This window comes from Taeniopygia guttata, chromosome W (genome assembly GCF_048771995.1).
Source record: "Taeniopygia guttata chromosome W, bTaeGut7.mat, whole genome shotgun sequence".
NCBI lineage: Eukaryota > Metazoa > Chordata > Aves > Passeriformes > Estrildidae > Taeniopygia > Taeniopygia guttata.
In genome coordinates, this window is record NC_133064.1 from 12,648,223 (window position 1) to 12,671,041 (window position 22,819).

The following is a 22,819-nucleotide window of genomic DNA, read 5'->3' on the forward strand; positions in this document are numbered from 1 at the left end:
ATCTATCATATCATAAGTCACTGTAAAGAACAAGACAGTGATAACTTTTGCCTAGGCCCCATGGAGGATAAACATCAACACAGAGAAGACATACACGAAGAACGCCTGTGAGCACACATGCAGGAACGTGCACAGGAACGCTGAGAGCAAACAAAACAAAATTGTGACCAGCAACTATTAAACTAATAGAATAAATGCTTATAACAGTTTTAACACACTCTGGTTAGATCCATCATTATCTCAATGCTTCCTGCTTCATGTTGGATGCCAAAAATTACTCTTGTGGTTTAACTCCAATCAGCAGCTAAGTACCATACAGCCGCTCACACACACATACACATGCACCCACCGCTTGGTGAGGAGAAGAATCAGGGAAAAAATAAATCTCGTGGGTTGAGATAGGAATAGTTTAATAATTTCAATTAAATAATAATAATATCAATTGTAATTAAAAGGAGAGAGGGAGAGGAATAAAACTCAAGAGAAACAAGTGATGCACAATACAGTTGCTCACCACCTGCTGACCAATGCCCAGCCTGGTCCCGAGCAGCAGTGGGTCTTGGCCAACTCCCCTCAGTTTAAGTAATGAGCACAACATTCTATGGCACGGAATATCCCTTTGGCCAGTTTATATCAGCTGTCTCAGCTGTGCTCTCTCCCAGCTTCTTGTGCAGCTCCTCCCTAACAGAACATGAGGCACTGGAAAGCCTAAGCACTACTCAAAAACAACCAAAACATCAGTGTGTTATCAGCATTATTCTCACACTGAATCCAAAACACAGCACTGTACCAGTTACTGAGAAGAAAATTACCTCTTTCACAACTGCAACGAGGACAAAGATGTAGTTAAAAAGTTTAATGAGAGAGAATCATTCAAAGTATGTTTTCAATTAAAGTTCACTTCATAGTAGCTTCCTGTGTTTTTGACTGAATAAAAAAAATGAATGCAGCCCTCTTTGAATGAGAGGTTTTTTTCTTTGCTTTTTACACTTTAGAATTTTGAATTATTTTTTAACTCTCTTGAGTCACAGCAATGCGAAATTTCATTTTACATTTTTTCTTCCCCACCCCTCCCCAGAGTTTTACATGGCTGTTTGTTCTGATTAGGTTTTGCTCATTTTGGTCATTATCTTTGATAGTACAGTTTCGGACTTGGGTAGATTTAGGAAGATGCTTTTTAAAATAGGATGACAGTAGAAATGAATTAAGTTTGTGAGATGATATTGATGATGCTTATTTAGTGCAGTAGATTTACTGCTTATGCTGTTGGATTAGTAGAACTTTCTATTTCAAAACTTGCTTTTGACTTGAGTAACTGAAAGCTAACCTGCTGCTGTTGCCCTGCATTCCACTGTCATTTCTCCTCCTTAGTGCCTTCCAGTTTGAATGTTCTTTTGTTTTAAAGTATTTGTTTTCGGTGACAAAACTCAGAAGGATATCTGAAGTGTATATATTTGTGCTGGCAAATACAACACTGTAATAATATGAAGTTCCACCTGAACATGCAGAAGGTCTCAGATTTCCATCCAGCTGGTGCAGAGGATTGTTTTGGTCACTGTTCTACAGTGTCTGCTGGGAGGCCGTCAGGGAGGCATTGTTGGTTGTGGTCCAGAGCAGAGCATAGAGCAGGTTGTACACACCGAGCAGGTACCCATCGAATACCAGCATCTGTGGAAATACATGCATACACATACCCCTAAGTGACAAAATCCCAAGGGCCTTCCCATTTCTTAGTAATGAGGTCCCGTACCAATACCTTAGGTTTAGGTAACTGGACATCACTAGAGGATTGTAATGACAAGAAATTATTTAAGATGACAGACTTTTGAGAGTTTTGCAATATTGTTAGATGGTTTAAAGTATACAGGGCTTTGGCCACGTGTCTTGGTTTGAAAAGACGGGTGTTTGTTAAGGAAAGCAGAAGCCTCTCTTGAAATGGAAAATGTAAACTCCCTCCATCCGAATTATTAAATTTTGAAATTAAAGGGCTCTCAGGCAAAGATATGGGAGTAGGAATAACAGTTCTTTTTTTAGAAAAATAAAAAATAAAAATAAAAATGCAGTAATACAAAACAAAACTGACAGAGTCAGAATATGACCTGACACACTGTTGGTCAGGGCATTGGTAGCAGTCTGAGTAAATAGTGGCTGTAGTCTTCTTGGAGTGACAAATGTGGTTGTGTTGAAGCAGTGATCTTGTAGAAGGGTGTAGTTTTCCTCTGAAGCTCCAGTGGTGGTGTAGATGGGCCTCATGGAAAAGAAAGCTGCTCCTCTGAGAATCTAGTGGAGAAAGGCTGCTTTGGGTGATCCAAATCTCAGATTATATTGAGGTAGGAATGTTTGGTTCCTCCCCCTGGGCAGAGCATCTCACAATGGGATGATATAATTTTATCAGTCATGCAGTAAGACCCAATGGCCCATTAACAAAAGATATTTCCTGGAGGGAGGATTGGTTGTGGAAGAGATAAAGAAAACTGCCTTATTTGGTTTTAATAGGTGGCCCAATTAACAGAAAATAACTGTCCCACCTCTAACAGATGGCAATGGAATACACACCCCCAGCTACATCTTACAACCTAAGACACCACCCTGCTCTACAGGGTCTCACCACATATTCCTCTTTTCTGTTTTTCAAGGGCACACTTTAAAGTGCCATGTGCATGTTCAACAATTGCTTGTCCTGTAGGGGAATGAGGAATACCCGTGTGGTGTGATACACCCCAGAGCTGTAAAAACTATCGACTGTTCTGTGATATGTATGCAGGACCATTATCAGTTTTTACAGTGTGAGGGATGCCTAGAGCAGGAAAGGCTGGTTGCTAATGTGCAATGGCATCACGACTTGTTTCTCCAGTGTGAATCAAAGCCGATATAGCAGATGAAAAAGTGTCTATTGAAACATGAGCATATTTTAAGCGACCGAATTCTGAAATGTATGTGACATCTGTTTGCCAGACTTGTAAGGTTTGCAGACCACGGGGGTTAACTCCCATCTGCAGTAGTGTAGTGTGGCATTGACAAACAAAACAAGTGTCAACAATATTGCATGCCTCTGTATTTGTTAACAAGAATTGTCATTGTAGAGCTCGAGCACCTTGATGGAAAAAAGAATGTTCTGGTTTGAAAGCAAACAGAATTGAGTACATATTCCGAATAATGTTCATTGTTTTGGAGGGTATAATGCAATAGACATAATAGACCAATAAAGCAATTCTCATACAATATTCCGGTCTACACATGAGTATTACAATCGCCAGATAATTTCCTATGTGCAGGAAAATATAGAGAGCTAGGTATAAGACCCATGTAATCATGTTAAGCATCATAGTGAATAGGTACTTTCTACAAGACAAAATTGTAATTCTGACTTTTCTCAGTACCTCGTGCCACATGTTGGGTGCCAAAATTATGTTCTGGTTTGAAAGGAAAACCAGTAAGAGACTCCAAGTCAGAAATACAATTTATTGGGAAAAGGGAAAAGAAACAAATCATATGCAATAATACAAAAGGAAAACCACTGACAAAGTCAGAATACAACCGGATACCCCTTTGGCCAGTGTGTTGGTAGCAGTCCAAATTGAAGTGGCTGCAGTCCTCCTGGAGTGGCAGATGTGGTTTTGTTGGAGTAGTGGTCCTGCAGAAAAGGTGTAGTCAGTCCAGTGGAAAAACCCCAGCTGTGTCCTCTTGGGAATCTGTCGAAAGGCTGCCTCTCTGTCCAAAAATCCCAGAATGTATCTAGGTGGGAATGCTTAGCTCCTCCCCCCTGGTCAGAGCATCTCACAATGGGCCGATGTCATTCTGAGTCATGCGGTGGGTCCTTGATCATCTGTTAAACAGAAAAGGCTCCTGGAGGGACTTATCTCTGAGTCATGTGACGAGACATTGATGGGCCCATTAACAGGAGATAAGGAAAACTGCCCAGAAGACAACTGCTACGCAGATGGTAATAGAAAACATCTTGCTTCTCAATCTCAGACAGCATGTAAAGCTCTTGATTGTGCTAGCATATCTGGCTGTGGCACTATCCAGGCAGGACCAGCTAGCTAATCAGCTCAAGTACAACCTTCTGTAATAAAGCCTGGCAAGTTTGTATGACTCTGAATATGCGAAATGTAATAAGGACATGTTCTGCCTTGGATTGTGTGCCATAAAGTTTTTTGCTATTCAAATAATGCGGCATTATGACTTTTTTTTAGCAGTGCTTGGTCCAATCTTTGTGTGATATCTACAACATAGGTGGAATGGATCACAATGTTTAAAGGAACATGAGGAAAATGTTGAAAAGCCTTGGCTACTGCATGTAATTCAAGTAGCTGAGGTGATCCACTATCATGACCTTCTAGTGTCTGCCAACCGTTATCATCTTTCCCGGAAACAATGGCTTTTCCTGTTTTTCCAGACCCATCCGTGAAAACTGTGAGACCTTTCAGGGGTGTGTGCTGGTTTAATGATTTCAGGGATAACACAGTGGTCTTGCTTAATCGCAACAATTTGTGGCTGGGTAAGTGATAGGTAATTTGCCCTGTATAGTTTTGCAAAGCACTTTGTAGTGGTGTTCTATTTGCAAAGCACCATTCAAAATATTCCTGTTGTACTGGTATAACAATTTTTAAGGGGTCTCTAACATTTAACTGCAAACACCTTAGACGGCATTTGATAAATAACTGTGCAACTAGTTCAAAAATAGTAAGTCCTGTCTTTTTAGGTCAGTGGGGCAAAAGATCTGTTCTAAAATGTGTAGTGGGTCAGACCACTGTCTGTCCCATTGACCAATAATTCCTGTAGGATGTAAATCAACAATGACAATAAACACTGTAATACAAACTTCAAGACATATCTGGTAAACTTGTTTGTTCATTATGGCCCGCTCTACTGTTTCAAGAGCAGTTTTCACCTCTGGAGTTAATTCTTTAGGAGAGGTTAACTCAGGGTCACCTTTGAGAATATTGAACAGGTGTAATAACTGTGGCATGGTTAACCCTAAATAGGGTCTTATCCAGTTTATGAAACCAAAAAATTTTTGTGCATCATTCAAGGTTTGAATTTTGGTTGAAAATTGAATTGTTTGTGGCTGAATTGTTTGATCTATTATTTTAACTCCTAGGTACTTCCATGGAGGTTGCTGCTGCACCGTTTCTGGTGCGACTTGCAGCCCAAACTCTTGTAGTGTTTGCATCAATTTTCACCGAATCTGCACAAGGCTATCTTTGGTTGGGATTTCTATCAATGTCATCCATATAATGATAATAGTATGCTCCTGGGAATTGCTGTCACTATGAAGAATGCCTGTGCAACATACCATTGGCAGATCATTGGGCTATTTTTCATACCCTGTGGCAGCACTTTCCATTGGTATCGCTCAACTGGTGCTGCATTATTGATGGAAGGCACTGTGAATGCAAACTTTGGGATATCATCAGAGTGCAAAGGAATAGTAAAAAACCCAGTCTTTTAAATCAACAATCAAAATGTCCCAGTTAGCAGGTATCATGATAGGAGATGGCATCCCAGGCTGTAAAGCACCCATACTTTCCATAACTGCATTAATTTTCATTAGGTCATGGACTAATTTCCATGTATCTGATTTCTTTTTAATTATGAACACAGGAGTGTTCCACGGACTTGTTGATGGCTCTGTATGTCCTTGATCTAATTGATCCTGAACTAGGAATTTAAAGGCATTTAATTTTTCTTTTTCAAGGGGCCGCTGAGTAACCCACATGGGTTGGTCAGTGAGCCACTTCAAGGCTAATATAGGGTGCTTTACACCCTTCAGCACAGTGGCCCCTGTTCCTACCTGAACTTCCCACACTGGCAAAACATCCTTTCAACACATTTAGTGGTGCAGCAGTGACATAGGGACAGATTATGGCTGTCTGTCCCTCTGGATTCTTGACTAAGACCAGTTTACTGATTTAGTAACTCTGTGTGGTGCCCCCAAGGCCAGCAAACACAGATCCTACAGCTGTGGTAGGCCAGGCCTGGGGACATGTATCAGCAGATATGATGGCAATATCTGCCATCCCACTAATCATCCCACTAACCTTAATGTGGGATGGAGTTGCCTGAGGCGTTCTAAGTGTACAAACCATGTTTGGTCTCCGATCAGAAACTACCTGAGTCCAGTATACTTGAGGCTCTCCTGTTGATCCAAAGCCTCCATCTCCTCACAGCTTTGAATCTGTTTTAGGAACAGAAGACTTAAAAAGAATGTGTTGGGCAATGAAAGTTTTAGCTAGTGAATCGCAGATAAAAAAATCAAACCCCACAACTTTATAAGAAGTTGTAGAGACGGTATGTTTATTGCAGAGCTGGACGCATACGGGGATCGTTCCCCTTCAAAGGACATGTGCAACCCTGAGAACTCCCGATCCCTTTTTATTCTCCCTTACTAGTTTACATATGCATAGAGTTTCACAACAGGTTCATGCATATTCTACTCATTTTCCATTACAACTTGCAATTAGTCCTTGTACAGATAACTCTCTAATCCATTTGTCCATGTCTTGCAGACTTAGCTTTGGATTTTTCTTCGTTTCAGAGTTCAAGGGTTCTCTCTTGTCTCTTCAGCTTGGAAAGGGGCCTCTCTTATCTCTTCAGCTTGGAGATTCGCATTCTTTCTCCTTGTCTGAGGCAGTTTTACGAGTGCAGCAGAGCTAGCATACTAAACAGCATATTTTACCTATGTTACCAAGCTACTACTAATTCAACGTGGTACATTTCACCTAAATCCAAATGGATTTCTACTCCATTAAATTTCTACTCTGTTTCACTGGGAAAGTCACAGGAGGGGTAGGAGTTGACACCATGGCACAAATCTGTCCCATGTAGTCAGCATCTATAACACCTGGATGAACAAAAATGCTTTGTAATGTTGCACTTGATCTTCCTAACAATAGTGCACTCAGTCCTTTCCCTATAGGCCCATGGGCTTCAAGGGGAACTTCATGCACTTTTAATGAGTCTATAGTTATTGCATTGTCTGTGGAAACATCCATTCCAGCTGAGCCTCTTGTTATCCCTGTGAGCTGGTCACATAGGCTCGGGCTGGGGGACGAGGAAGTGCTTGTGTCTTCACACGCTTCTGTTGCGTGCTTGGGTTCCAGTTTCCCTGGTTGCTGAGAGATTGCCCATTAATGTGGAATTTGGATCTACAGTCCTTGGCAAAATTACCAGGTCTTCTACATTGGTGATTGTTACTATAGGCCCAGTCCTTTGATTTTGGCATGACCTCAATGAGTTGGACTTGCAGGGACAACTTGCTTTCCTGTCGCCTTGTTGCCCCTTTCTGTAGGATTGGCATGACACCTTTACAGCAGCTGCAAAAGAATTGGCTAACAAGTACATGCAGTATGATTCAGTTCCAACCTTATTACATGCATTAATAATTTCCTCTAAGGATGGATTTTCTTTGGGTAATAAATCTATAGCTTTTCTGCAGTCCTCATTTGCATTGTCCCATGCCAATTACAATATTAATTGATTCATTGCATCACTGTTTGTTATTTGCTTTTCTATAGCATCTTGTAAATGTTCTATGAATTGCATATATCATTCCTTGGGGCCTTGTTTTATGCTTGAATACCTTTGGGTTGGAACAGACATGTTTTCGATTTTCATCAGGGCTCACATTCTTAAGTCTTTTGCCTGTGCTAATATTGAGGGATTTAAACGTGATTGCATTTGTGGACTTTCAATGGGGGGCAGTCCCATGAGTTGAGAAATCCCTGCCCCAAAGCATGGGTCCCTGCTCCTCTGCATAATGTCTCCAGGTAGATTCAGACATCATGTACTGCACTGGAATACAGAGTACTTTAGCGATTTGCTTCATGTCAAAAGGAGTTAATTCACTGGCAGTTAAAAACCAAAGCATATTTGCAACTGCGGGAGACTCCAGTCTATGTTGAGTAGACAATTGGCGTAGCTTGGAGAGGACTTGCCAATTAAAAAGGATATGTCTATCAGGTGTGGTCCCACTACCTCGCAGGACCAGGGATGCTGCAATTGTCCCACCTCCTTACTGCCAGTGTTTCGATGATAGCAAAGGCATGGGCACAGAAATTTGGTCAGCACCCTCAATATCCCCACGTGCAACCGTAATCCGTTTTACCTCCTTCCAGATGCTAATTGGATCATGTGCGGGGATGGTATCCAATAGGAGTGGGGATGGAGCCGGTACCGGCAGTGCAGTGGAAGCTTCCTCTCAGGGGTCGGCAGGAGGGCAGTAGCTTGGGTTCCCTCTGTGGGGGTCTCTCACATCCATCAGTGATATTGGTCCTTCAGGCTGTTCAAGCCTTGGCTGTAGGTGCAGTGGGGCACAGTGTGGTGCAGCAGCAGGCTCCGGCAGCGCGCTGCCGGCACTTCCAGGTTTGGGAGCCGCTCGACTTCTGGGTTCCAGCACTCTTCCAGGTTCCAGTACTTTTACATTTCTCTCAGCTTTTATCAATTTCTCATGGCTTAGTTATTGCCATCAGGTCAGGATCACCATATGTCGCACTCAAGGGAGATGGAGAGCTGACACGACATCAAAGTTCATGAAGTAGAGCAAGCTTTTATGGTGCGCACAGCTCTTATATAGGCTATTCAAAAGACTCCCCATTCAAACCTGATTGGCTATGATTTGGTTACCACCCAGCTCGCTGCCGAATAGCTACCTGCTTACATTCTCGTCAGGGATTGGCTGGCATCTGCCTTCTGTAGCCAAATCCTTCCTCCTCTCAGTGCCCTCTCTAGGCTTTTTAGGTTAAAGTCAGGGGTCTATGAGGCTCACAGTCCAGCTGTTCGCCGTCATACCCTCTCCTCGGAAGAGACTCCCTTTCCCTGGCAATGATGTGAGGTGGTATAGAATAACCCCAGGATCATAACCATGCCCCCTTCTGACTACTGCAAAAATTAACCCTGTCCTGGCTGGAACCAGGACAATACCACAGGGTACCTTGACTGTTTTAGTGCTGTAATTGTTTAGATTAACATCTCTGTTTATAAATGTTGCTGATTGTAAAATGATTTATCAAAAAATGTCAGGGGAAAGGGAGGAGAAGGCAAGAGCTGCATTTGTGTCTGGATGTGAGTAGAGAATTAAAAGCAGGTCTGCTGTTAACTCTAAATATTTCTGGAGACACTCATCTGTTCAGGAAAATTTTAGCCTTATTAATACTTGAATTATTTGCTTACAAATTAAGTGACAATATTGTTGGAGTTGGTGGTTGGAAACATTTTAAAATATCTTTTTCTTTTCCTATCAGAATTAATAGGGGTTTAGATAATGTGGTGGATTGACTTTGACTGGATGCCCAGTGCCCATCAAGCTGGTCTATCACTCCCTCTTCTAAGCTGGACAGGGGAGAGAAAATAAGATGGAAAACAACTTGTATGTTGAGATAAGGCAGTTTACTAAAGCAAAAGTGAAAGGCTGTGTGTGCACAAGCAAAAGAGGAAACAAAGATATTCTCTACTTCCCATCAGCAAGCAATGTCTGGCCACGTTATGAACTAGTGTTTAAGATTGCTTAAAAAATCACTGGCAAGGCTATCAGTAGAAACCAGATTTAATATTAAGCGACAGCACAACAAAGTTTGTTGGCAAGGTTCACTCTACTCCTTACCAGACAGTTAAAATGCACCAAGGAAAAAAGAAAAAACAAACAAATAAAGCAACAAAATCCAGTCAATCAAAACAGAAATGAGCCAAGAACTATTGGGGGTGGGGGGGTGGGGGGTGGTGCATATGTACGTTTGTGTGTGTATGTGTGTGTGTGTGTGTGTGTGTGTCTTTAGGTGCATGTGACAAAGGATAGAAAGGGCAAGGATAAAAAGGAATTTGGCCTAAAACCATAACAGCACTCAAACTTAACAGTACTTAACTTATACCTTAACACATAACTCAACCTTAACAATTTAACAAATGAATAACACTTAACAGCATTTAACCTAACTTATATTAAACTTACTTACATGTAGGGAATGCTGTTCTCCTGGACGGTTTCGATGAATGGAGACGAGAGATTTCTGAAGGCTGCTCTTAGAATATAAGGTTTATTAGGGATGGTGAAAGGTCTTGCTTTGAGCTGCCAGACGCAGCATGTGGCAAGGCCTGAGGTGATGGGGGAGGGGAGAGACAAGGAGTTTTAGGAGTGGGTGGAAGATCTAAGAGGGGGGAGTTCCAAGAGACGGGAGGATCCAAGAGGGGGGAAGGTCTAAGAGAGCGTCTGGCTCCTCAGAGACCCCTTATCAGGGGGCTTCAAGGTGGGCTGGAACAAGGCTTGGGCCAATGGGGTTACAGACACTTGATGCTTCAGGGTAGGGTTACAGGTGTGGGATGAACCATACATTTTGGGGGTTGAGATGGAACAGTCCATTTGACTTTTGGACCTATCTGTAGGTAAGGGTATTGTCCAGCTAGTAGGGGGGGTTGTTTTCATCCTGGCTGTACTATTGTAAATCTTTTGCCAGGCAATTATATTAATCCATCCTTCCCAACACTTACATGCCTAACTTACTTAGATATCTAAGGTACTTAAACATCTTGTGATAGATGAAGGGACTAGACCGACCAGCAGAAAGAAAGTGAATCTGAGATTTTATTCAGAAGCATCAGTATATACATCTTTACTCCTAAGAGCTTTTTTTTGGTTACAGCTTGCAGACATAATCACAGTTCTACAAAAAAATCTGTGCTCTTGACATTTTCCATTGTTGTCGCCAAAGCCATGGTAAAGGAGCATGAAGAGTGTACAGTTCTATGTTAACTTAGAAGTAGAAACTCATTCGTCCAGTTCTGTCTCAGGTACATGCTGTTTCAGAGAGATGCTGTTGCTGTTGCTCTCTGTTTAACTCTTTCCTTACACCAACATCTGTTACCCTAACATATAAGAGAGCAGCATTTCTCCTTTATTTGCTATAGCATGTGCACTCATGTATGCACACAGACATAGAGTCAGTGCAAGGTACCTGAGAAAAATTCCCCTCAAAGATAGTGAAATACTTTAGATGCTTTTGCATCTCCTCGACAGGCAAAGGGTTGAGCCTTAAGGAGTAGGGGTGTTGGCCTAGGACTCGTTGTTCAGCAATCCTCTGAGTTTAGAAAACTTGAGAGTTTGCTGGCTTTGAGAGGTGTCCCACTCAGAGAGAGGTTGTTTGTTGCAACCCACTGTGGTCCAGAAGAGCTCAAAGGTTCTCATTTTGGACTGCTGTTGATAGGGCTGCAAAAGAGTGGGCTTTAGCCAGAACAGTATTTCATTCTGGCCACACTTTGGGTCAGGACACTTTCTTTGAAAGTGTGAGAGCAAGGATGTTATGCCTTTCAGGCAAGAAAAATAGTTTTCAAGGCTTTTCATAAAGAAAACAGGAGCTCATTAGACAGCAGCAGTTCCTGGGAGCAGACAGTGTTTCTGATAAGCTCAAGAGGAGCTGAGCACAGGTGCTGTTTGTGAAGGCGGAAGCCTAATGAGCATTTCTTAGATCTCAGCGCGGCCTGAAAAAGGGGGGGAAAGCACCACAACAGGCTATTTCCCAGGAAGCAGGGCTTTAGCACACATAGTGGTTGCTCCAGAAGGCAAATATTGTAAATAACAAATACCCATCCCCCCACCCCACCCCACCCCTTCCTCCTCCTTTTCTTAGCTTTTATATCTGAGCTGACATAACATGGTATGGAATATCCCTTTGGTTAATTTGGGTCAGCTGGCCTAGTTGTGTTCCCTCCCAGGATCCTGCCTACCCCCAGCCTATTGATGGGGTGGGGGAGAATACTGGAGAGACAGGACAGGAGAAACAGCATACTCAATCATTGGGCACTGACACTGGCCCGGCTCAGGTCATTGTTGCACTCCTTGCTCCTCACTAAATTCACTCTTTCTCAGTTCATGTAATTTCTACTACTTTGCTTTGTGCAACATACATCTCACACCACAGATTATTTTCCTGCAAGGTTAAATCTTCTCAAGGCACACACCAGATCTCCCCATCCTTCAGCGTTACCCACCAAGGGTCCACCTGGTCCTTGGGCAATGACAATCCAACAAATAGGTTTGCCTTTTCCCATGGGAGGAGAAATCCACACTGACTTCTCCAGACACTTCCCTATGTGTAGTATGGAGACCTTATCTTCTCCCACAGTGTGTAGGGTTTTTTTTTTTTTTTGGGGGGCTGGACCAGGGCAGTTAGCAGATCCTCTGGTGTTAAGCAGCCAAGTGGCTTCTGCTAAATTTGCATCCCAATGCTTCCATGCCCCATTGCCTAATGCCCTTAACATAGTCTTCAGCAGTCCATTATATCTCCCAGTCTTTCCAGAGGCTTGTGGGTGATAAGGGTTGTGATATATCCACTCAATTCCATGCTTCTTTGCCCAAGAGTTTATAAGGTTATTTTGAAAATTAGTCCCATTTTCTGACTTAGTTCTCTCTGGGGTACCATGTTACCACAAAATGTGTCTCTTAGGCCTAAGATGGTGTTTTGAGCAGTAGCATGGTTTACTGGGTATGTTTCCAGCCAACCAGTAGTTACATGGTGAGTATGCAGCTCTTGCCATGGCGTGTTCATGGCAGTGGTCCAATGTAGTCAATTTGCCAGGCCTCACTATATCAGAAACCTATCCACTGCCCTCTATTACAGGGAGATTTCGCTCACGTAGCTCCCTTAATTTTGCAGCACATTTCACATTTGTGAATAACCTGTGTGATAGCCTCCATGGTGAGGTCCACCCCTTGATCACAAGCCCATCTGTATATTGTATCTCTTCCTAGATGTCCTGATGTTTTTATACTAAAATCAGACAGATAGAAACTTTCTAACACAGTTTTGAGTGTTAGAAAGCAGGCATTCTTTATTGTAGCATGCTGGTCACTGAGAAGATCCTTCCTCTGACTGAGTGCCCTGAGCATCAGGTAAACACAGTTTTAATCACACATACTGATTACATATTCATTATCTATCCCTGCTTTCTTGATGCATATGTATTACTTTATTTTACATAGTCGTACTCCTTATCATAAGTCTTTATATGGTTCCTTGGGGTCTTCGGTGGTCTTCAATGTCTGGTGTTCTTTCTAGATGGCTTTCCCTTGACCCCCGGTTTGAATATCATTGTTTCACAGCCTTGTTTGTCAGCCTTGCAGAGCTGAGCTGGCATCTTGCTTGTGTTTTGCATGTCTTCTGTTTGCCTAGGTTACATCCTTTATTTACTTCTCCCAAGGCTATGCTGTTCTGTTCTACTAGTATTAATTTCTTCCATTTTTGTGCAACACTTGGATCACATTTAGTAATATTGTTGCCTTTTTCTCAACCTGGAAATTAAACCTGATATAATTTTAGTAAGGAGGTATTATAAAAATGTATTTTTATTTGAAGGTCTTTAGGGGCAGTTATGGAAAGATGTCCACAAAAGCCCACCCCCTCCAGGGGTCAGCACATTTTTATAGGTTTTAGGAAATTAGCATAATTGATAAAAAGCACCAATTAGGAGGACAAGTGGTGATGCAATTCTCCTCCAGGTCAAGCCCCTTTTCTGGAGCTCCTCCCTTGGCACTAGCTGTACTTTGTCCATGAAATGTATCTCAAAGAGTTGTTCTTAACCTTGGTAGCCAGGAAGAACTAAGATAGCATTGGGGCCTTGTATCCCCCGGGGCTTAGAGCTCTGGAATTTGTTTTGTCTTTCTGCCTAGGGAAAGGCCATGGAAAATTACTGGGAAAAGTAGCCACTAATACAATAGGCTACAGATCTACAAATATATGTGTGAAGAATACAGACAACATATAAAAAAAGGCAAAAACCTAAATGGCATCAATAAAACTAGATGGAAATTTTTCTCCCAAATCAAGGCTGAATTAACTACTGTCAAGATCGCAGAACAAGACTTAGGCATCTTGTTTTTTCTCAACTCTAACTACTTTAACTGATAAGCATTAACTTGCAAAAATCAAGAGTCTGTGTCTATGACTTCTGGTAGATTATCAAATTTCTGTAGCTGAACGAAATCCAGACAGTGATACTGACTGCACAACCTGCTCTGAAATGCACAGCATAAACAAATGGAAAAATTAGATTTTCCTCTTATTTTTCAATAGATTAAAGAGTTTCTTAAAAACAATTTGAGATGCAATATTTTGGACTATAGCTATGCATATATTTATTTTTTACTACCTAATTTTCATGTGATACTACTTCCTACAGCATGCTTTTCTTGAAATACAAGAATACTGAATCAGTTTTGGACTTTGAGGGAGTGTGGCTTTGTCTAATTTCCATTATAAATAGTCATGTATAACACCTTACTTGTAATATTCATTCCAAATTTTATGTATACAGTCTGTTCAAGTTTAATACTGATAATATGTAATTTGTTTGTATTGCTTTGTAACTATACCTCTGACTTAATGCCTGAACCAAAAATCAATGTCATGTTTACATAAAATCCAAAATAAACACCCAAATTCTGTAGTGATAAAGTATTGTGAGCCAAAGCTGGGCCTTAACATTGGGAAAACAGAGATGGGTTCAGGTCTGATCTTCAGAGAACAGCATTTGAGACATTGGTTCAACAGGGTGCTCTGTGGAGTAGTGGCTGAAGTAAAGATCTTTCTTATGGTATACCATATCTTCTTAAAATATAAGAAAAACCAGGGTTTTTGCCTTATGCTTTATCATGCCAAGTAGAGATGCACACTTCTGAAACAGTGTGTGCATGTCTCATTGACTATTACGAATCTGATGTCCTGTGTATAGGTAACTGCAGCAGTTTCCATTTTCCAAGAGTTACACCAACATAGCTGCTCTACCAGATTGCTTGGGTTGATGAAGAGCTTTAGCATAAGCTCAGTGGTGGGAGAAGTGAAAGCAATGAGGTTAAGTGACTTGTGTCTGAATCTGTGGCAGAGTTGAGATTAGGATCAGGGTTTGTGCCACGAGAGTGCACTACTTTCCTCTTACTTATTGAGAGAATGGCTAAATTTGCTGCTAAGTGCAGACTGGTGTGAGGTTTGGAAAATTGCTGCCAGCTTGCTGAACTACTGGGAGTTTCACATTGGTCTTAATTGGATGCAACTCTGCTTCTGCAGCTATCATTTACCAAGTAACTTTTTCTTACTATCAAACTTTTATGAATGTTGTGATGGAATGGCAAAGAGGGCTTGTAAACCAGCTCCTTTTGATTTTATTGGATATAAAAAGGGTATGACAGAAAGACAGGGTTCATCATTAAAGCAAGTTCTATGAGATGCATTCTTTCTCGGAAATACATGATGACTTTTGCTAGATTAATTAAAGGTTATCAAAAATGAGATATGGTACTTTATTCAAGAATGTAAGCCCTCCTTTTTTTCCCTTCACAGGTTTCCACTTGAGTGGCACTGTGACAGACACTGCAATGCAATCAGAAACTGTTTGCAATGTAGCTATCAGCTTTGATCGTTGCAAGATTACCTCAGTGACCTGTAGCTGTGGAAACAAGGACATATTTTACTGTGCCCACGTTGTGGCACTCTCTTTATACCGGATCCGCAAGCCAGATCAGGTCAAACTGCATCTTCCCATTTCAGAGACACTGTTTCAAATGAACAGAGACCAACTACAAAAATTTGTTCAGTATTTGATCACAGTGCACCACACAGAAGTTTTGCCAACTGCTCAGAAATTAGCAGATGAAATTCTTTCTCAGAATTCAGAAATCAATCAAGTCCATGGTAAGTTTGATGCTTGTTCTTTTGTTTCATTCCCTCTCTGTTTTTTTATATAATTTTTTGTGGCATTTAGGAGTGTGGGCACCTGAAGTCCCTTTCAACCTAATTACTTTGTAATTTTTATGATGTTTACATTATGGTGTAGTGGTCATGTTGTTTCTGCTGTTGCTTTTTCCTCAGGGGGAGGACTCCTCACACTCTTTCCCTGCTCCAGTGTGGGTTCCCTCTGTCCTGGTTACAGGAGTAGAGTGCCAGTTTAGCAGTATGTGGGTGCAACAAACTGTATATTCGACTCCTCTCTACATAATTTCTGACACTCTGTTAATGATGGGTCATTTGCAGTAGTGGCCCAGTGCACACTTGACACCTCAGGCTACAAGATGGATGTTAAATGAGATAAGGAAAAAAGAGGCAACCCTGCAAGGCAAGGAAGTGTTCCTTTTTCTTCACACCAATGACTCAGCTGTGATAACTCCTTTTGGGGAAGCACCAGCACAGTCACAACCATCCTGAGGTGGTCACATCTGATAATGGGCCATAATGGACTCAATGGCACTGGCAGAATGGGCAGCTGGAATGACTCACAGTATTACATCATTCCATTGTGAAAGCCCCCAGCCTGGGGGAGGTACTGACCTTTACCACCCAAACCAAAGCATATATAATCTCTAATTTTGGGGATTTGGGACACCACCACGACCACCTCTTGACATATCCAGAGGAGGACCAATACTTCCATAGGGCCACTGCTTTTGACTGCAACCACCACTTGACAGGACTGCAACCATCACCCTGACCAACAGGGTGTCAGGTTGTACTCTGACTTTGTGGGTTTAAGCCAGCTTTCTGTGTATCATTACATTTATTGTAATCTCTCTATTAAATTGTAACTCTGTCCTGAAATCTCTCTTAAGATAATTGAGTGGGGTTCTTTTCTCCCATCAGTCTACTTTCATACCAGCACACCCTCCCACAGGAAACAGTATTCCATAACCTTCTCCAATGTGACTCCTTCTGACAAGGTACGGTTCTTCACAAACTGCTCCAATGTAGGATCCTTCCACGTTGTGCAGTCCTTCAGGAACAGGCTGCTCCAGTGTAGGTCCCCCACAGGGTCACACCTCCTGCCACCAAACCTGCTCCAGCATGGGCTCCACTCTCCACAGGGTCACAGGTCCTGCCAGGACCCTGCTCCAGCAGGGGCTTCCCATGGGATCACAGCCTCCTTTAGGCACATCCACCTCCTCCAGCATGGGGCTCCTCCACAGTCTGCAGGTGGATCTCTGCACCTCTGTGGATCTCCTTGGGCTGCAGGGACACAGCTGCCTCACCATGGTCTTCACTGTGGGCTGCAGGGGAATGTCAGATCTGGCACCTGAACCACCTCTTCCCCCTCCTCCACTGACCCTGGTGTCTGCATATTTTTTCCTTTCACATATTCTCATTCCTCTCTATGCTGGCCCAAATTGCTTCTGTGCTGTAATTTCTTTCCCTTTCTTAAATATGTTATCACTGAGGTGCTACCGCTTTCACTGATGGGCTGGGCCTTGGGCAGCAGGGCGTTTATCTTGGAGTTGACTGGAACTGGCTCTGATAGACATGGGGGAAGCTTCTGGCATAAGACACCCCTGTAGCTTCCCCACTACCAAAACCTGGTCATGCAAACCCAATACTGAAGTGATACGTGGAATAAATAGATAAACTCCACAATTCGGGGTAGTTATGAAGTGGGTATGTATTGTCAGCACTCGGCACAAGTGAGATATCTCTCCAAAAACTTGTGCCCCGAGCTTCAGTCTGACCCACACTTTTAGTTAGAAAGGTGTTCCATATGCAGTACATTGCACAACTTTTCTATGCATATTCAACCTCTGGCCCTGCCTGTCCTTACCCCTCATGCTAAATAGGTCTACGCCCTTCTAGGCATGCGTGGTTTGTCGTGGTGGTCCTCCAGGGGTCTCTTGAGGCTGAAGATTGTGGTCTTCTTCATGGTTGAACCTTTTAACTCTTCCTCTCTGCGCATGCGCTTTTGGTCTTTTGGTGCTTATCTGAGTACTGTCTGTCAGTCTTGATAGACTTGGAGACAGAGGAGCCTCTTTATCTGGGCTCTTTGCATTTTGGGTCTCTTTCTGATATTGTTCTTTATGCAAGAAGCTTCAGAAATTTGCATTTTCTTATGCCCTTTGTACCTCGGCAGAGGTTTCTTAAGTAAAAGTTAAAATTTAACACATGACTCTACATGCTAGAATATAAATGCTCAGTTCATTTTGTTAACTTAAGTGAACTCCAAAAATCTCTGTTTCAATACACCCATAGAAGCTACTGTGGAAAAAATTAACATTAACTCAGTCAAAACCATCATACCAGTTCTTTATTTAAATTTTCTCTTATTAGCACTGTCTGCTTCACAGTAGTTCCTGTTTTTCTTTAATGCTATGCACTACTAAACAGTTGTTATATTTTACCCAAGAGTTATGAAATTAAATACAAGATGAAATTACTTATGTGTAAGCTTTGAATCATTTTGGGAATCTAAGGCCTAATATTTTGTAATAAGTAATTTTATCAGCTTTGTTTCTATATAACTACTATTTAGAATAATTCTGAAGACACTAAGTTTATAAAATCACTTACTATTCTGTTGCGAATCAACATACATTATTGGTTTCTAGCTTGGACCATTCAATCTTTGCATAGTACACATGCTTTTAACTGTAGTTGTTTTCCCATATCTTCTTGATTCTGAAATGAGGCTATATTTAATAAAAAGTATTAATCTACATTTCACTTGTATACTTAAAGTCATAAGATTTTTATAAAATTAAGTTCAAAAAATTCAGCATGGCTGAGTAAATAATTTGGCATTGTTTCATTTGAAGATTAAAACAACTCTTGTGATACTTCAGAAATAAGGACCAAGGAAGCAATTTACTTTGAAGATGCTACATTCTACCATTATATTAACAAAAATTTAGAATCATAGAATCACAGAATCATTAAGGTTGGCAAAGACTGCTGAGATCAAGTCCAACCTTCCAATGATCTCAACCTTGTCAACTAGATTACAGCACTAAGTGCCAAGTTCACTTGTTTCTTGAACACCTTCAGGGATGGCGACTCCACAACCTCCCTGGGCAGCCCATTCCAATGCTTGAAAATCCTTTCCGTGAAGAAATTCTTTCTGATGTCCAACCTGAAACTCCCTTGGCACAGCTTGAGGCCATGTCCTCTTGTCCTGTTGCTACTTGCTTGGGAAAAGTCACCTACCCCCACCTTGCTAGAACATCCCGTCAGGTAGAGAGTGAGAAGGTCTCCCTGAACCTCCTTTTCTCTGACTAAGCACCTCCAGCTCCCTCAGCCTCTCCTGATAGGACTTACTCTCCGGACCCTTCTCTGGACACACTCTAGCACCTCAATATCTTTCTTGTAGTGAGGGGTCCAGAAGTGAACACAGGATTTGATGTGCAGCCTCACCAGTGCCAAGTACAGAGGGACAATCATTTCCCTGGTCCTGCTGGCCACACTATCGATGATACAGGCCAGGATGCCATTTGCCTTCTTGGCCACATGGACACACTGGTAGCTCATATTCAGCTAGCTGTTGATCAGCACCCCTAAGTCCAGCCACTCTTCCCCCAGCCTGTAGCACTGCATAGGGTTGTTGTGACCCAAGTGCAGGACCCAGCACTTCGCCTTATTGAATCTTAGTTGGACTTGTTGAGTTTACTATTGTACCCTGAGTAATTTGTGATATAGGCTATTCTTTGCCTATTTTAGTCAAACCCCCTATTTGCTTCTATTTACTTTCCAAGATTAAGTTCTTTATTGTGAAAAATGTGTATTTTATGATTGGCTCTTCGCAAATATTAAATTGAATACTATATGTATTATGGAGGGTTATTTTGTAATACTGTATTAATCCTTTTAAAGTAGTGTGTTAAATATAGTTTTAGGTTACAACATAATGTTAAAATAGAAACTATGCGATGTAAGATATTTTTTACCAGCTCAAGAAAAGGGATAAGATAATCAAGAAACTCTTCTCACAGAGATAACAGCAACACGAAACCTGAAGAGTTACAGCCTCCTTATCAAAAAAGACAAACACTGAACATTCTCTCTATCTTTATGGAACCACCAGGCTTAAGGGGAAGAAGTTGACAAAACCCAGAAAAATTCTTAATTTGCAAGGAATTTATGCATCATGCATGAGATATATGAATATGCAACAGGCTATTGCTTTTGAGGGTTATTCCTTTGTTTGCAAGGCATGTTTTTGGCAGCTTAGTGCCCAAAAACATTTGGACGTCCGTAATTCTTTGCTTTTTATTGTCTCATAGAGTCCTAATCCTCATTGTCCAAATTTTTATTACTCCAATTTTATTACTATTTTTATAACTATTTTATTACTAATAAACTTTTAAGATTTTAAAAAACAAGTGATTGGTGTTTTTCACACTTTCAAACTGAGCAACCACATTCAAGAAGTGGTGTCATAGATAAATGTGAATACACTGTGATGCAATCTCCAACACTAGCTTGTACACTTAAAAATCTTTTATAAGAATGTTTTTCACCAGCAAAATATATATGACATATAAACCATTTTATATGAATGAATTATCCCCTGTACACATAACAGTAATACTTATCCTTAGTTTAAAATTGGGAAAAGATATTTGGTCTTGGTACCAAACTGCATTGCAATGATTAAATTCAGAGCTGCCCATGTTCCTCTCCTCAGCCAAACTGTCCATGTCCTGAAGCCTTGTGCTTGTTCGGGGCCGCATTGCACCCCAAGCGAGGTCGCTGCCTTTGGGTTCACCCTTCAGATCTTCTTGACAGCTATTGCTAGGACTTCATTTCACAGCTCCTAAGGCAGCTCCCTTCTTCAGTCCTGTTGCTTGTTCAGATTGTGGGGAAAAGCCATGCAATGAAAAGCCAGTGTCCACAAATGAGACAGAGGAGTCCTGCAACTTTATTCAAATAAAGAGACAGATTCCACTAGGGCATGCCCCAGGGGGTGTCTATCGAGATTTTGGAGGGTGCAGCCTTCTTTTATCCTAAATTCCCGGCTGCATATTGCTCTCTTCCTTTCCCCATTGGCTGAGGTACTAGGAAGCGACAGCCTTCCCAAACAGCCTACCACATATTCTCCTTTGAACAGATATCGTCATTTCCCCTCAAAGTTAAGAAGTTCAGACTGAGTTCTGCAATAGACTTTGTCGTGGACTCATTTGTCCTATTACCCTAAAGTTCAGGAGTTCAAACTGCCTGGTCAAATTATCTGGGTTCTGTAACAAACTTGTGCAGCTTGATGTTTGTAGAGACATTAAGACCCATTTCGAAGACATCAACACCCATTTCTCCTAAAGACCCTCACCCATCTAGTAATTTGTAAAGACATTAGCACCCATCTTTCCCACCAAGATAGTTCCCATCCCAGGTCTTCAGAAGAAAAGCAGCAGTGTAGAAATCCTATCTGTTGCTCAAGAATGATGGGTGTGCTAGAGGAAGAGGAAGCAGACTAGATCACTCGGTGTTCACCTTGGTGAGTAATACACCTAAGACCAATAGGTTGGTGTGTAGGTGCAGTGCAAGCTGCAAGGTGTGCCCTGGGTGGGGGAAATGGTTGGAGCCCCTGGCAATGAGCAGTGATCAGGCACTGACTTGCCTAAGGGCAAGCAGCCCTGTGGCGCTGGCCAGTCAATCACCCAGAGACACTGCAGAAGCCAATGAACAATGAGAAGACCCCAGACCCAAAACCACCATTGGAATGGGTGCACAGACTGTAGCAAAAGTCCAGGGATTCCTTTGTTCAGCGTCCCTCTCCAGAGGCACCAGTGCCCGCAGTTATTGTGTCACTGCACTATGATTAAATTACTTAAGGGAAGCAGAGGTCTGAGGCAGCTATGGAAAACCTGGGGTGGAGCCAGTGAGGAAATCTGGTATGCCTATGTGTGGTATGTGTAGGGAGTCAAGTGGGGCACTTGTCAGCTCACTGGAGCCACCCACTGTGAAGGGACTTTGGCCCCAGCAGTGAAAATCTCGGGTCAGTGGTTAGACTGGGAAATTTCTTTAATGACCTGACTGTAAGTGAATGTAGTGATCTGGAAAAGTACCTGGTTGAGAGATGTGGAGATGGTCATGTCTCGAGCCCAAAAAAAGAACAACATGAGCAGTGGGAGCTGAGGCTTCTCCAGCAGCAACATCAGTGTGAAAGACATCAATAATTTGTTTTAAAATTGTAAAAGTTTAATAGTAATAAAATAGTTATAAAAATAGTAATAAAAATTAGAGCAGTAAGAATTTGGAAAATCAGAGTTCAGACTGTGAAAAGCACCAATCACTTGTTTTTAGAATATTTAAAAGTTTAATAATAATAAAATGGTTATAAAAAAGTCATGCAATTAGAGTAATAAAAATTTAGAGTTAGGACAATTACAAGACAATAAAAAACAAAGAAATACAGACATCTGGATGTTCTCAGGCACTTAAGCCACTGACAAGCATGCCTTGTGAACAAAGGAATAACCCTTAAAACAGTATGCTGTTGCATATACATACATACTTCATGGTTATGCATACATTCTATTTAAAACAAGAAACTGTCTGGTATATGTCAACTGCTTCTTTTAATCCCCACGGCATCTTCCATCTTCGAGTCTGAGCAAGGCCTGAAGAAAATAGCTTCTTCTGATAAGAAAACCATAAATTCCTATTCTCTGGAAGATTTAGGTGTCCTGTGACTGTTATCTCGAAGCGAGTATCTCCTTCCTTTAAAAAAAACCCCACATACAAAGTTTCTATTTTAACTCCTAAAGATTCATTTTAACTACAAAACTACATTTATCATAACATAATACATATAGTATTCAATTCAATATTTGCAAAAAGCCAATCATAAAACATGCATTTTTCACAGGACAATAAAGGAAACACCCCCCCCCCCCCCCATCTTGTAAATCAATTTCTTGGCTCCTAGAAGTCTGGAAGAAGTCTGAACAGTCTTGAAAAGGAGGCAATAATTCTTCTCTGGATTTTGGTGTCTTGTTACTATTATCTGTATGTGAAGAATTTCTTGGTTATCTTATCCTTATCCATTCCTTAAACTAGTTACAAAAGGTATCTTACATCACATATTT

At 41.5% G+C, this 22,819-nt stretch overlaps 1 protein-coding gene across 2 annotated transcripts in view; it reads left to right on the forward strand.

Moving 5' to 3' along the window:
* The window catches only part of LOC116806985 (zinc finger SWIM domain-containing protein 6), a 294,044-nt gene that overhangs the window by 120,907 nt on the left and 150,318 nt on the right, over window positions 1–22,819 (forward strand). For both annotated transcript variants that reach the window (XM_032744790.3, XM_072923078.1), the window contains exon 2: window positions 15,327–15,677. In XM_032744790.3, the coding sequence (XP_032600681.1) occupies window positions 15,327–15,677 (351 nt within the window). The remainder of the gene's footprint in view (window positions 1–15,326; window positions 15,678–22,819) is intronic.